Consider the following 15,487-nt stretch of genomic DNA (forward strand, 5'->3'; position numbering starts at 1 on the left):
CCCCCCCCCCCCCAACAAATTTTGGATACTCTTAAACTAGATTTTATCCAAGGGATCAAATACAATATGCTCCCTCTTGAGCACAAATTCTGCTTGCATGATAATCAAACGCCCTCTAAAGCACCTCAGGTATATTTCAAACCCATCTTGACTGACCTCAACTAAACCAAACATAATCTCTAATAAAGTCCAAAATTCAAATAAATCAATGAAAACCTAGTCATCTTCACAATATTTACAATCATACAATGTCTAACATGTTGTCATATTTCAAGGAAAAGGAAGAAAAAAATAACTATTCTTATATGCCCCTTAATTCAAGGAAAAAATGAAAAAAATAACTATTTTTATGTAAATCATTTTTCTAGATCAACCCTAAACTCAATTAACTCAAAGTATGCCTCTAAAATCAGAACCTAAAATTTAATTGAATCAATGAAACAAAGGAAATATGAGAAATGAAAAGGAAAAAAAAAAATGGAAAAGAAAAGTGTTTACAAAGCGTAGTCCCCGGTTAATGGTGAACGCACGGAATTCATTTTATGTCAAACAAAATGATATGACTCGTGTCATTTAATGATAGCTCCACGTGTCCTTCATCGAAAACCTTAATTACCACTTCCAAAGCTCGAAATCCACGTGGGTGTCCAGGTCATCCCAGCTAAACCCCCCTTTAAAAGAAGGTGGCGTTATTAACAACCCCTCGGCAAGATCCGTTATCAAACCCGGCATGTCAAATAACGCCTCCTCATCTAAATATAACGCCTCTCTTGATGACGTCACTTCACGGCATTGACAGGCCGGGTCGCAGCTGTCATTCACCGGAGAACTAGCCGGGATCGGTGCCGTCAGGTGTTTAACGGCCGTTTTGGCGGCCTCCCTTATATCTTCCCGTGACGACGTACGGGCAACCGGTAACCTCCATGCTGAGTCAGCAAAGTTGAGGGCCGCGTCCTTGCCCCTCAGGGCGATGACTGCCACGTCATGCGCTCGCGCTGCCATCTCAGGACACGTGTAGGTTCCGAGCCATATTCGTGTCTTTTTGTGGGGCTCCCTAATTTCGCAAACCCATTTTCCTCCCTTCCTTTGCCGTACTCCCCGGAAAACGGGATGACGTGTCTCCTTGAACTTCTTGCGGCCGGCTTTCCGCTTAGGCACGTGGCTAGAACTTGGCCACGTGGTCGACGATGAGGACGATGACGATGGGGAACACGTGTAAAAACCCTCCGACATGGCAGCAGGGGCGTCCATGGATATTATGCGGTTCTTCGAGGGCGCAGTTTTTGCGTTGGGGTCAGAGAGAGGGAACTGGGGTTTATCGAATGACGTGGCAGTGGGGGCATGATCTGGGTTGGACACGTGTGAACAGAGTGCACAGTTTGGGGACGATGGTTCTTTTCGGGATAAATTTTGGGAGGACATGTGGGTTTCATCCGAAAAGAGGGAATTCTGGTGGCCCCAACGCACGTGCGAAGGGAGGGCAGCGTTCGAAAATAATGGGTCTTTTTCGGGTAGACAGTTGAAATGATTGGGTCCCTGCAGGGCATCAAGACTCACGTGAGAGGAGGAAGAGGAGGTTGGAAAACGGGCCGACGTGGCATTGAGGGCATCCATCGGCAATATTGGTGAAATTTCGAGGTGAGGTTTGAAGGCGATGGACTTGTTGCATTCCTTCGAGTTTAGAGAGAGAGGGAGAGTGAAGGTGGTTCAGGGAGGGGGGGGTCGCAGTTTTTTTAGTTTAGAGGGAGAGTGATTTTAGGGAGAGAAAGCTTTTGAGAGTGAGTTTAGAGAGAGAGAGGAAGAGTTTTTTGAGATGAGAGAGAGTAGGGAAAGGGGGTTGAAGATGGAGTGGGTATAAATGGCCTTCCATTCTCTAAGTTGAGAAGAGAGATTTGAGGTTAGAGAGAGAAAGATGTTTGAGGTTAGAGAGAGGGGTGAAGATGGTTTATAAAGGGCCAAGGGCATCCACGCACATTACACACAAAAGAAATGAGGCCTGATGATTTTCGCACGTGTTCTGCGATTTAGGTGAATGTTTTCTCAAGTGGGTGAAGCGTGTCGCAATCGTGTGCTTAGTTGGTAGTGAAACGGTTGAAAGACCGAGACCAAGTAAAGAAGAAGGAATGATTTTTAGAGCATTTCGTGTGTCATTCGTGTGCGAAGGATAACACGTGCCTTTCGGTGCGTCCGTACTTCAAGTGGGAAGAAAAAAGATAAGACAAAAAGGCGGAGAGAGAAGGGAGACAACCTTTGGACCGATTATTATTTAAAAGATGTCCGCTCCGTACAGGAACGGCTCTGATTCTCTATGTTTCAATAACGAGGGTTTTTTGCTGCGTGAATTTTTTATTTTTTTAATATTTTTTTAGTCTTGATCCAGACCGTCGATCCACCCATTTATCAACTTTTTCAAAAAAGCGAAAAATATATGGATGGAATAAAAAGGAAGGATGAATTGTAGTGATTTTTTTAAGGCTCCACCAGTCGACTTCAGTGCATTACTACAAAAACATGTCGGACTCACTACTTAGGCTTCAAAAGTGAGTGGTCGGTATTCAACTGTGCATAAAAAGCCCAGCCGGTGGCTTGAAGCGGGTACCCACCCCTCCCGGTTTGGCTCGATGAACCAGACTCGACTGAATTTGAAAGAAGGGTGTGGTTTCTATAAGGTTGCAACCTTAAACGATCCAATCAAGACGCACCTTCAAATCTTATCATAATATATAATTTTGGTTTAAAAAATTCTTAAGATTATCTTAAAATCTAATTTTTTATCTATTTATAAAATTTTAACTCCAAAAATTGTTAGAATCAAGTAGATCTATTAACGTATGCAACTCTTGAAAATGGACAGTCTAGATAATCTGTTGCAAGATGCATTATTTTTTATAGTCAAAATCTTTTTTTTCTTTTCTATATTTATACATCTCCATATCGAGATCATCAATTAGAGGGGTTTTAACATTAAAACAACTTTTTACAATGGATTTTTGAGGTGCATATGTAATTCTACATTTTAAAGTTGCAACCTTATATAAACTTTTTTCTTGAAAGAATGGTATGGTTGTAAAGGCCTGCAAAAATTTTGAAAAGATTCAAAAACTAATTTTTTATTTTTTTGAAAAAGAAGTTTTAAGGCTATCACAAAAATTTCCATTATTAAAACCACGTCACTATTTGAAGGTCTTGAAGGAGAGCAGCCAATTCAACATCATTGGCTATTGTAGACCCACAAGGACCCGAACAAGAAAAAAGAATCGATCCAAAATTATTGCGAAGAGGCCCACCAACACGTACAAGCCCCGGATTTCCGAATGAGTTTCCATCAAAATTAAGTTTGAAGCAAGCTTCTAGAGATGCAATCCAACTTCTAAGAAGACAAATTTCAAATTGATAAAAATATCGGTCCGAAAAGTATCCCGTCCTTCAGGCGTATACGAAAACCAATTAAAAAAAAAATATAAAATAATATCTTTTACCCTTTCAATTATATGAGACACCCCCATCAAAAATTCTCCTATTACATTTTAACCAAATATGCAATAAAATAAAATCGTATCACACTCTCTCTTAAGTATGAACTGTTCATATCTCTCTCTTCGTCTCTCTCTCTAAAAGAGTGACAAGGACAATAATTTGTTGAGCAAATAAGATTTGTGAGAAGTGGAAAAAGTGGTGGGTTAGAGATGGACTCACTTTGTAGTGAGAAAATAATACTTTAAAAAGGTGTATGTGCTTTGCTACCAGGTATATTTCGGCAATTTCGAATATTAGAAATTATTTTCATGGAAACTCAACTTTCATTCAGTCCCTCGCCAGACCTAAAAGCAGGAGTGGTCTAGCTTCCTTTGGAAATTGGAACCCAATTTTGTGAGCATCTCCCTCTTACTCTCTCTCTCCCCATTTTATGAGCACCTCTCTCTCTAGCCCCTTAAGAGCGCAAATCTCTCTCTCTATTAAATTGTGGAAAATATTTTGGTATGGCTGCAGCCTTATCAAAATTATGGCAAACCTTCAAATCGATCATCTCAGTCTTAATCATGTGATGGTGAAAAAAGATTTAAGATTTCAAGCCGTAAAAAATATTTATTGTAGCATATTTTCTCTTTCTAAAATTCAAAATTCGATATAGTTTCTCTTTAAAGGTCCTTTAGGTACCTGAAAATCTATTATGTGATAATAGGTTACAAGGAAATATAACATTTCCACTGTTTGGCTGTACTTAATCGTATGTAAATAGAAAGAGAGATTACGCGAGATTTCTCCAAAAATTAAGAAATCCATTACGGTCGTAAGTAAATGGAAAGAGAGATTATGCGAGATTTCTCCAAAAATCAAGAAATCCATTACGGGGCGGTGATAGGTGAAAAATCTATTACGAGAGAGTGACAGGTAATTTTGAGCTATCTTTTCGCGTACGTTTTTGCCTACCCTATTTCTGAATAAAAAAATCTTCGACCCTCTCTCTTCATAATAACTAGGTGATTCTTTTTTTAAAGCTCGTCCCCTTATCTAAAGGTATCAGCTCATATAAAACAAAAATAATAAAAATAAAAATATATAATAAATTACACAACACAATCTTAATAAAAAATTTCACACAACATAATGTGATCCCTCTCTTTTTAAGCTTGTCCCCTTATCTGAAGACATCAGTGTCATATAAAAATAAAAATAATAAAAATACAAATAAATAATCAATGATAAATTACACAACACAATCATAATAAAAAATTTCACACAACATAATCATCATAAGATATTACTAAAATCTCAATTGAAATAACATACATATTTAGTCTCCCCCAATATTTCAAAATTTTATACTGCAATTACCAAACCTTCTAGTTTACTAATCAAACTTCTTCTTATTTTTTAACTCGTGCCCTACCGATTTTGAATTTAGTATCATAAATTTATTGTTTATATGAAATTATATAGAGAGACATTTGAAAGACTTCTATAAAAAATAAATAAAAATAAAGCTTATCATAATAAAATCATGTTATTCCAATCATATTGTTTCAATTACTTATTATGTTGAAACCAATGTCATGTTAAAAACATATGATTGCATATAAGTGCCAAAGGCACGTAAAATAAGCAGGAAATAGTGTCATGACTGTAAAATGGTACAAGTTATTATTAAATTCAAGATATATTTTCAGGTATACAAACGGCCCTTAAAACTCTAAATTCAAGATAGTTTCTCTCTCTAAAAAACATGATATTCCTCTATCTAAATTTTTCTTGGCAGTTTCTCTTTCTAAAATTTATAATAGTTTCTCTCCAAACGTTTAAGAATACTCTCTCTCTCTCTCTCTCTCTCTACAATTTTAAGAATACTTTCTCTCTCTAAAACTTAAGATTTGATATAGTTTCTCGCTCTAAAAAATTTTGAGATAGTTTCTATCTCTAAAACTCTATAGGTACTTTCTCTAAAATGTGATATTGTTTCTATCTCTAAAAACTATAATATTAAATTGTTTCTCTCTAAAAAATTTGAAATAATTTCTCTCTCTAAAAAATTGAGATAGTTCTCTATCTACAAATTTTCATGTACTCTCTAAAATATGATAGTTTTTCTCTAAAATTTAAATTTGATATAGTTTCTCTCTCTAAAATTTTGATATTGTTTCTCTCTAAAAAAATTTGGTACTTTCTCTCTCTAAATTTTTACCATATTTTCTCTCTAAAATTTTAACATACTTCCGCTCTCTAAAAGTTAAAATTTGAGATAGTATCTCTATCTAAAATATGATAGTTTCTCTCTAAAAACTTAAAATTTGACATAGTTTTTCTCCAAAATTTTGAGATAGTTCATCTCTCAAAAAAATGTGGCACTTTCTCTCTCTAAATTTTTAACATACTTTCTCTCTCTAAAATTTTAACATAACTTTCTCTCTCTAAAATTTTAACATACTTTCTTTCTCTAAAATTTTAACATACTTTCTCTCTCTACAAGTAAAAAATTGCTATAGTTTTCTCTCTAAAAATTTTGAGATGGTTTCTCTTTAAAAAATTTAGGTACTTTCTCTCTCTAACATTTTCATACCTACCAAATGCTCCCTATGTTTTGGGTCGAGGGAGCCAATGAGTAAAACCCATGGGCCTTAAAAATTCAAAAAAACAAGTTTTGGTGTGGAAATGAAATCATGGAAAAGTAGATCTTATTTTCATGATTTTGATTTTCATGATTTTAAGCGTCCTAGTCATTAAGCAATTAAAACAGTAGATTTTGGCATTATCCAAGATATTAGGAATTTCATGCCTTAAAAGCCATGTACCCAAACAGGCTATCAGTGAAATTTTTGTGGTAGGCTCCAATTTGATTGTTTAGAGCCTCGGCTTTATGTTAACTTTTTCCATATATATAAAAATAACTATTGTATTAGAAAATTGAGCTATGATCCAATGCAACGGTTGTATCCAAGTATAATGCAACGACACTTCTAGAAAACCATGTTTATGATATTTCTATGACCTCAAATTTTACACACACACTCTCTTCATCTCAATAATCAATCCCCTCAAAAAAAAAAGTTTAATTTGAACCCTAAATATGGTCAAAATGAGACCCCTCCAAAAACAAATTTAGAACATTTATTTTGTGAATTTAAGGATCTTAGCCTTTATAAACTTAAAATCATATTTTTTTTAAAAAAAATTATTCATCTAATGATAATAAAGCTATCTAAAAAAATTGGAAATGAAAAAAATCCTTCTAAGGCCTAGATATAAGAATCTCACCAAAATAAACAGCCTATGTTAATTGGGCTAAAAAAATACTTTCTAGTTTGTGTTTTCATTTTTTTTATTTTTTATTGTTCATTAGAATGAAAAGAGTGCATATTTCAAATTTTGGATCAAACAAATGGCCATAAAATGATTTTTTATGGTTGTTGCATCATATTACTATACAACTGTTGCATGAATCATTGCCCCTTAAAAATTATGATCATAGTTTCGTTACTGTAATATATAATCACTGAACTACTTATTTAAGTGTCAACATCCAAAATATTTAATTATGATTCTAATTATTTTGTAAATTATTATAATATTCATTGCAATATTATAATTATTATTGTTAGCAATATTTATAGGGAAAAGTTTATATAGAACCAAGGCTCTAAACAATCAAATTTGATAATACCTCAAAAATTTCACCAGAAGAAGTTGTTTTAATGCCCAAATATCTTCATATTGATCATCTCGATTTCAAGATGCATGGACATGGGGGAAAAATGGATTTCAAGTTTTGGAAATAGTACATTTTATAAAGTATTTTTGCACCGTCAATTTTCAAGATTTTCAAGTTTTCATAGATCTGTCGATCTAGACTATTTTTTAAGCTTCAAACTTTATAAATAAATAGAAAAATATATTTTAAGGCTATCACAAAAATTTCCCATATTAAAAGCACATTTCTCGACATTATTTGAAGGTAGGCTCTAATTTGATTGTTTAGAGCCTAGGCTCTATACAAACCACATATGATCACTATTAATATTATACTAATTTAGAATTGAAGATTTCTATTAAGAGAAATCATCTTAGTTATCAATGACAAATAAAGGAAATACTTTGGGAATTGGAGATTTGATGGCTCTAAAATCAATTTCCACGACTAACTAAGTTTTGAAAGCTCAAAATATGACAGATATTGCAGATCTATAAATGCTTGAAAATAGATGGTATAGATAATGTGATATAATATACACTATGTTTAAGCCTTGAAGTTCTAATGACATAGATATTGTTGATCATGCTTGAAAATAGATGGTGTTGGTAATGTGATATAAGATACACTATGTTTAAGCCTTGAAGTTCTAAGTTTTTGTATAACCATAATGGTCAAGATCGAAATGATCGATTTGAAGATTTCCTGACCCCAGATCTACAATTTTTAGTAAGTTTTAAAGAGAGGCTTTACTTTTTCCCATAATGCCTAGACCTTGTTTTTTACCTTTTTTTTCCTCCAATTTTTTGATAGAGGCAGCATGAGTCAAAATATAATACGCCCAATCCTAAGTCCCTGGGCTGGGATGAGACTATCTAAGAGCTTCACTGCACAATCAAATTAAGGTGTACATCAAAAATTACTAGAAGAGGTTGTTTTGATGTTAAAAAAACCTCAAATCAATCATCTCAACCTCAAGATGTTTAGATGTGAAAAAATAGATTCCAATTTTGGGAAATAATGCATGTTGTAATACATTATTTGGGCTGCCAATTTTTAATATTTTCAAATATCAACTTGACCTACACTATTTTTAAAGCTTTAAATATTATATTAGATATGAAAATAAAATTTAAAGCCATCACAAAGATTTTGACTACTTAAACATTATCTTCCAATGCTTTTTAAAGGTACGCCATACATTAATTGTTTAGAGCCTCAACCTTATACAAACCGCACCCATATTCAAAAGAATAGGGTTTTGATCCGTTTGACGCAGGTACATTTATTGTAATGTGTCCCCTTATCTTAGAAATAAACTTGTTATCCTAATTTCATAGTTATATTTTCAACCAAAACAACTAATTTTTAACCCTAAAAATAAATTATTTAGAATTTATTTTATTTGGATCAACCATTTTGATCCTTGGTCTATATGCACTCAAGTATAGAGTTGCGAATTCATGAATCTAAGGAATAATGCATTATGGTGGTTGAAGATATTTTCAAGGAAAATTTTTATAAGGTGTTATAATATAGAGGTGCGGCGCACCTCAAAAACTCACTGGAAAAGTACGTTTTGATACCGAAAAACTTCCATTTGCTCATCTCAACCTTGAGATATATGGATTTGAAAAACAAAAAGATTTCTAGTCCTAAAAATAATCTTGTACCATATTATCTGAAATATCCATTTTTAAGATTTTTGAGTACCAATAAATTTGGCTCAATCTATATTATTTTCGAAGCTTTAAATTTCATGATTAGAGATAAAAATAGATTTTCAAACCATCACATAGATCTCCAACACTGAAATATCTTTCAGAAGTGCACCTTATTTTGATTGATTATGGAGTAAAACTTATACAAACCTCACCCATTTCAAATATTAATCCTATTGAAAAATAAGACAGACTCATGCATCTGCTTACACGCAAAACTTTCCATATGTCAATCAAATAAATCATTAATAAAATTACGTACTAGCACATATTGCAAATTAACTCTCACGCACAAAAAAGCTACTTGTGAGGAGTTGTTTTCTCCGATATACACCAGAGAATCACTATATGATTATTTTAAGAAAATAAAATTAAAATTTGAGTTCATCATCAGTTACATCTTTCACTCCCCAAATAGCCAAGTCCACATCTTTCACTCCCCAAATAGCCAAGTCCTTGCTTCATCTTGTGACGTTATTTTTACAAATAAATAAATTAGAAAAATTTACATACATATCTATTATAGTTTCCGTTATTACGGCTCTACCGAATAGTTTCTGTTATTACCATCGTGTTCGTTTTTTTTATTTCAAAACAAAAATTAAAAACAGAAACGACTTTACCTTTTTTATGAATTCAAAATATTTTTAGTTGTGAAAACGATTCTATTTCGGTTTCAAAATATTTCTAGTTGTGAAAACGAGCCCATTTCGGTTTTTGAATAACCGAGAAATTTAAAATTTTTAGTTTTTCAATAACCAAAATTTTTTTTTTCTCTTGTGGGTTTGTATATCATCTCTCTATCTCTCTCTCAAAATTACATGGATAAAAATGATTTTTTTTTTAAACTCTCTCTCTCCCCTTCATCGAGCGCCTTTTTTTTTTAAGTAAGTTATTAATCCCTGATTTCTCTTAGGGGCTCAAACTAGTTGTTTTCCCTTGATTTTATCGCATAACCAGGGCTTCAAAGAAGTAGAGAGAGAATACACCACAAGATTTTTCACAATCTTCCAACCTCAATCCCTACAATTTTTTCTAAATTTAGGGGCTCAAACTAATGGTTCCCTTTTGATTTTATTGGATAACTATGACTTTAGAGAGGTAGAGAAAATACGTCACAAGAGATAAAACATTTTTCTATTCTTGTAGAACCAAAAATTTTAAATTTTTGTTTCTTCAAGAACTGAAATTGGAACATTTTCGATTGTTGAACAACCAAAAATACTTTGAATTTGATTGTTCAACAATTGAAAAAGGATAAAGTCATCTTTTTTAAAAAAAATTATTTTGACATGAAAAAAACGAATACGATGATAATAACGAAAACTATTCGAAAGAACCGTAATAACAAAAACTATAACTGATATGTATGTAATTTTCTCACTAAATTATGAAAAAATATACAATAAGATCATTTACTTTTAACACAAAATGGTCACAATTATTTTTAACTATCCGATATGAAATCTGATAGTTTGAATGTGTCACAAAGTTCGAGAAAATTTCTATTAAAGTTTGAGCTTGGTCAATGGAATAAATACAGCCATCCAATTTCCTAAAAGTACTTTTGGCCCAGGTTTTATCTATGGGAGCAAATAGACAGTATGCTCAATCACTCCAAGTAGCTTCACTCCTCTTCAATATGCTGTAGTTACAATAGCTTCACTGCTCTTCAATACGCCGCAGTTTCAGAATCTAAATACAAATCGTCTATAGACGGTCTTTCACAAGGTTTCTAGGAAGATTTACATTCCCACATTTGGATGGGTTAGAATCATTCTCTATCATCCTCTATATTGCAGCCATATTTTTTTTTTTTTATACAATATCCAAAACTTAATTAATGAAAGAAAGTTACAGCCAAAAATTACATTTTCAGAGACAGCAATTGACGATAAAGCCGCACCCCTCTTAACAAGGGAATCTGCTATATCGTTCGCCTCTTTATAGAGATGATGAAAAGAGACTATCAAAGATCCCACCAAATCTAGAATTTTAAACCAGATTGATCTCAAATGCCACGGCACAGATTGCTCTTTATTGAACCATTTGATTACAGTCAATGAATCTCCCTCCACATAGCAAAGATCCCCAACATTGCTCTCTTTAAAGATCTTCAAACCATGAAGAAGAACAGAGAATTCTGCAAAATTGGCAGAGTATTGATCCCACATAGGTCAGCATAAGCAAAAATTACATCATAATTCCAATCTCTCACAATTCCCCCATAGCCCGCATGACAAGGATTACCATAAGAGCTCCTAAATTGCAGGCCCAGTTTTCTTGACCAATCTCTCATGAATTAGAGTTGACAAAATGTCAACCCAAGTGTCGGGCACACCAGGCAGGCACCAATGCATGCAATCCTGGCCCCAGACTGCAACTGCATCCTTTTTTCCCAGCCAAATAGCTGGGTGAGCATCAGCTCTGAATTCACTTAAATGGGCCAAATCAAGCAAATGGATGCTTGAGCCAAGTAATGCATGTTTAACGATGGAGTTCATTAGTCTGGCTTCCTTGTTTACTCCTCTTTTCCTTGGGTCAAACCATATATCGAGCTGTCAATGGGTTTTATACAAGATCAAGGTATTAAAACACCATTTTCAGTAAAAGCTTAAGTCTCTCTCTCTTTTTGACACACACACACATATTGCGGCATACCTGGAAACACCATTTTCAGTAAAAGCCAAAGTCTCTCTCTCTCTCTCTCTCTCTCTCTCTCTCTCTCTCTCTCTCTCTCTCTCCTTATATATATATATATATCGCATACCTGGTTATTGTTGAGGGGATTTTCAAATAAGCAAGTGCCATTTTCATTCCAATCACCACCATGAAAATGCCTTGGTGACTGCGTACGCCAGAACTTAAGCTTTTCTTTAGGGACTTCTCTGTCAATGTAAGAGATCATATTGTTGAGGACAACCTTGAGTCCATCTAGAATTCCAAGTGGAGGATTTATTGCCTTTCCATTTTTGTAGAAAACAAGGGGTGTCTCCTTTGGAAATTTGTCGATCCCCCACCTGCAATAAAAAGAATGAACAACGATAGTGGTTTATCCCTCAAATTTGATAGAATAAAATGGAAGATCATATAGTAAAAGAAATAAATAACACAAGCAAACAAAATGGACCTTCAAGAAAATGAGACAAAACTTTGGGCATTAACACAAAAGATTCCATGCTTTGCCACTAATGAGAATTGTAAGGTCCAGGACTTTTCCAGTTGTTGATCCTGTTTACGTCGTGAATCGTTTCCTACTAATGCTTACCTCAGAGTTCTTTTTCGATTTGCTGAATAGCCTCTGTCTGGTGTTTTGAGTGGTACAATGTTATTGTAGGGATCGCGAGCTTTCCGACGGTACAAAAATCACTCAGATCTGAGCTACCGTCAGAAAGTCATGATCCGTATCTCGAATATTTTTCTGCATGCATCCCAATGCGCCATGCAAGTATCCCCATGCGTACATGCACTCTTATGTACACAAATCCCCACAAAAAAAAAAAAACTCACCCCAATGCACTCTCTCCTCTCATATACTATCTCTTTTTATGCATGCTCATGCATGCCTTCTCTCTCCTCATGTATAATCACTTGAGTACCATGTAGCATATGTACGCTTCCACCTCCATCATTGTGTTCCCCATGTATAATAGATGTATGTATGAATGATCCCATACATAACCCCATGACAACATGATAGCATGACAAATATATGATTACATGATATTAACATATGAACTGACTACATGAATGCATAACACATGCCATGACATGCATACTCATATTAATACATATGACATAACTACATGGTTAGATATTATACATACAAAAGTTACATGACCCCTACCCACATGCCACCATGCTCCCCATGCTTATATATACCCCCCATCTACTCATAAATTACGTTTCACTCTCTTCTCACCCCTTCACTCCCTCACGTGCTCCTCTTTCCCCCTCGTTCTTCTTCTTCTCCCTTAGTCATTAAACCCCACTAAGCCCATTAACCCCATAAGCCTTAAACCTTTGAAGCCTGAACCCAATCCACTTGGGGATTTCGATTGGAGCAAAGTAAGTAGATTTCGTTTTCCACGGTTTCATGCTTATATTACTGCATGTTTATTTGCTTAATTCAATGTGAAATTCCAGTGTGTGTGTGTGTGTGGGTGCATGCTTAATAAAATTCTGTTAAAGGGTATTCTGATTCCCAGAATTGTGGTCCATGTTTGAGTGATTGTTAGGGTACCTTAAACCTTGCATTAGACCATGAATCTTGGTGGGTCAGTAGGATGTTGAATGTATTTCCACATGGAAAAGACCCCTTGTTAATATCTCATTTAATTTAAAAGCTATTAACCATTTGTTCAAGCATGCCAAATCTGTGAATTGAAAATCCAGGAATTTGACTATGTTTCTGTGTGAAGCTTTTGACTGACCCAAATTTACTAGAAAGAGATGAAACCACTTTGAAATATTAGATAAATGAGTTTAGATTAATTTTGATTTCGGGATCATGATGAAACTCTCTATAGTCTGGGAGTTATGGTTGTATTTATAGTAGAATGTCTATTGTGGTTTCTACTGTATAGAACAGAAGTTACCCCCCCTAAAGAATCCCTTTGTTTTTGGAGCCGTAAACAGTAGCAATTTGAGCCCATATTCATTCCTTAGTGAGATTTTGTCTTTATCTATTGTAAGCCTTACAGTTGATTTTAAAAACAATATTTGACATATTTTTGAGATAATAAACAAAGTTCAGCCATGCTTTTGCCGGATTTTAAAAAATTGTGATTTCTTTGCAATTGATGCTCAGTCTTTGATGACATTTGGTCCCAACCCTTATTTATGTGTTCCTTCCTGATCCAATAATAGGCTTGATGTTCGCAAAAAACAGTAGAAAATTATGATTAAAGATATTTTAAAATTCGGATTTACTTTTCATCCAAATTTTTCAAGTGCTTCGATCTCCTCGATCCGGACTTGAAACCGAAAATTGGTAGGAGGGTTTGATTTGAGCGGACTGAGGAAGCTTTCACAAGGATTGGAGGCATCGATTTGCTTCCAAATCAAAGATCGGGGAATTGGCCTCGAAAGTTTAGGTATGTTTCATTTATTTCAATACAAATTCATAAAAATTGATTTTTTTTTACTAAATCAATATAATGGATTATGTTTTTATGATTTTTCCATTTTTATTTTCCATTTTTCTGAAATTTCATAACTTTTAAGATTTTTTATTTTTTTTGGCAAATAAAATTGATTTATTCCTATTCCATGTTTTATATAACTTTTATGGTTTTGTATATTTTGTGAGATTTTTTCTCTCCTGAAATTTTTTAATTCTAAAAAAATTTCACACTTTTTTGTCATGTTTTTGCCTCTTTTCTCTAACGCGGACGTGACTGGTGCAAATCCAAGCCAACGTGCCTGAGTCACTCAGCTCGGGCAGGTGCCAAGTCCACTGCCTGAACCATGTTTTGAAACACCACATTCAACCTCATCTTCCCCTATTCTCCTTTCAAGATCCCCGTAATCAAGTCCTTTGAAGACTAAACTGTTCACTCCCCCCTGAAATCTGAACTTCAATTCACACATTGTTTGGCTTGCTACTTCATCCATGACAAAACAAATCATCCCCTTTGAGCTCAATCATGTTTAACTACCCAAACAAACTTCAAGGGATGCAAATGATTTGAGAGGTACCTCACATGATTGATCAGAATGCACATCAATCATGAACCACATCGAAATAAAAAAGCTAAAGAAAAATAGTAGACTATATATTGAAGAAGCTTAAAAGAAGGGGTACATTTGTCCACGTGCAAGAAATGTCACCTAAGATCTGCCACTTATCTTTGATTACAACACTCTAATATGTTTAAATAACTCCTTAAATTCAAATAAGTTTAACTACTACAATTTCAACAAATAATCATGCAAAAAACTAAATAAACAAACACGTGTGAAATAATGCACTTCAGAAATTTAGTTTTAATGCCTCAAGAAAATTAGTTTAATGCCTGAGAGATGAGATCCAAATCTGAAATTGGTTGACATCTGTCCTTAAACAAAATCAGCTAAATAAAATCGAATCCAATCAAATTTAAAGCAAACATGCAGTCAGGAGAAAAAGAGGGATGTAAAATCACATTAAATTAATTCCAAGCGTCTCCACAACAATTTCTAGGCTCTGATGATGATGATGATTATGGATTTTTTGAATGAGGTCTATTTGCTGTTGGAGGGTCGCAATAGAAGAAGAAATAAAAACAAGAAGAAAAAAGTAAGAAAAATAAGGGAGAAACAAAAAAATTAAGAGAAGAGGAAGAATACAAACGAATTATATGATCCTGCAAACTTTGAGCTTATAATACATTCTTGATTACCTAGCAAAACCGAGAAATCCTAAATAAATTATGTTAAAAATGTCTTGCAATAATCAAAATAATCTGCAAGAAATTTTGATGTAGTTAGGTTTTCATTTTTTTATTTACTATTCTTTTATACCGTAAACTTCGGTTCAAGACTTCAGGTCATATGGTCTTTTATTTATTTAAATTTGGGTATTTGTGTCTTTTTTTAGTTA

At 34.0% G+C, this 15,487-nt stretch overlaps 2 protein-coding genes across 20 annotated transcripts in view; both read right to left on the reverse strand.

Moving 5' to 3' along the window:
* Positions 1 to 398: 398 nt before the first annotated feature.
* On the reverse strand, positions 399 to 1,914 carry LOC18441389 (dehydration-responsive element-binding protein 1B). The gene has a single exon (XM_011627675.3). It carries the CDS (start codon positions 1,612 to 1,614, stop codon positions 613 to 615), a length of 1,002 nt encoding a protein of 333 aa, XP_011625977.2. The 5' UTR covers positions 1,615 to 1,914; the 3' UTR covers positions 399 to 612.
* Positions 1,915 to 10,323: 8,409 nt separating this feature from the next.
* The window catches only part of TBL12 (trichome birefringence-like protein (DUF828)), a 37,319-nt gene continuing 32,155 nt past the window's right edge, over positions 10,324 to 15,487 (reverse strand). For 11 of the 19 annotated variants that reach the window (XM_088851942.1, XM_020671637.2, XM_088851937.1 and 8 more), the window contains 2 exons: positions 11,675 to 11,924; positions 10,324 to 11,462 (listed from right to left, as the gene is read on the reverse strand). In XM_088851942.1, the coding sequence (XP_088708068.1) occupies positions 11,166 to 11,462; positions 11,675 to 11,924 (547 nt within the window). In that variant the 3' untranslated portion in view covers positions 10,324 to 11,165. The remainder of the gene's footprint in view (positions 11,463 to 11,674; positions 11,925 to 15,487) is intronic. The other 8 variants (XM_088851949.1, XM_088851945.1, XM_088851947.1 and 5 more) reach the window with 1 other exon arrangement.

Source organism: Amborella trichopoda, chromosome 11, assembly GCF_054954075.1.
Source record: "Amborella trichopoda isolate Santa Cruz 75 chromosome 11, AtrichopodaSantaCruz75HAP2 v2.0, whole genome shotgun sequence".
Classification (NCBI taxonomy): Eukaryota; Viridiplantae; Streptophyta; class Magnoliopsida; order Amborellales; family Amborellaceae; genus Amborella; species Amborella trichopoda.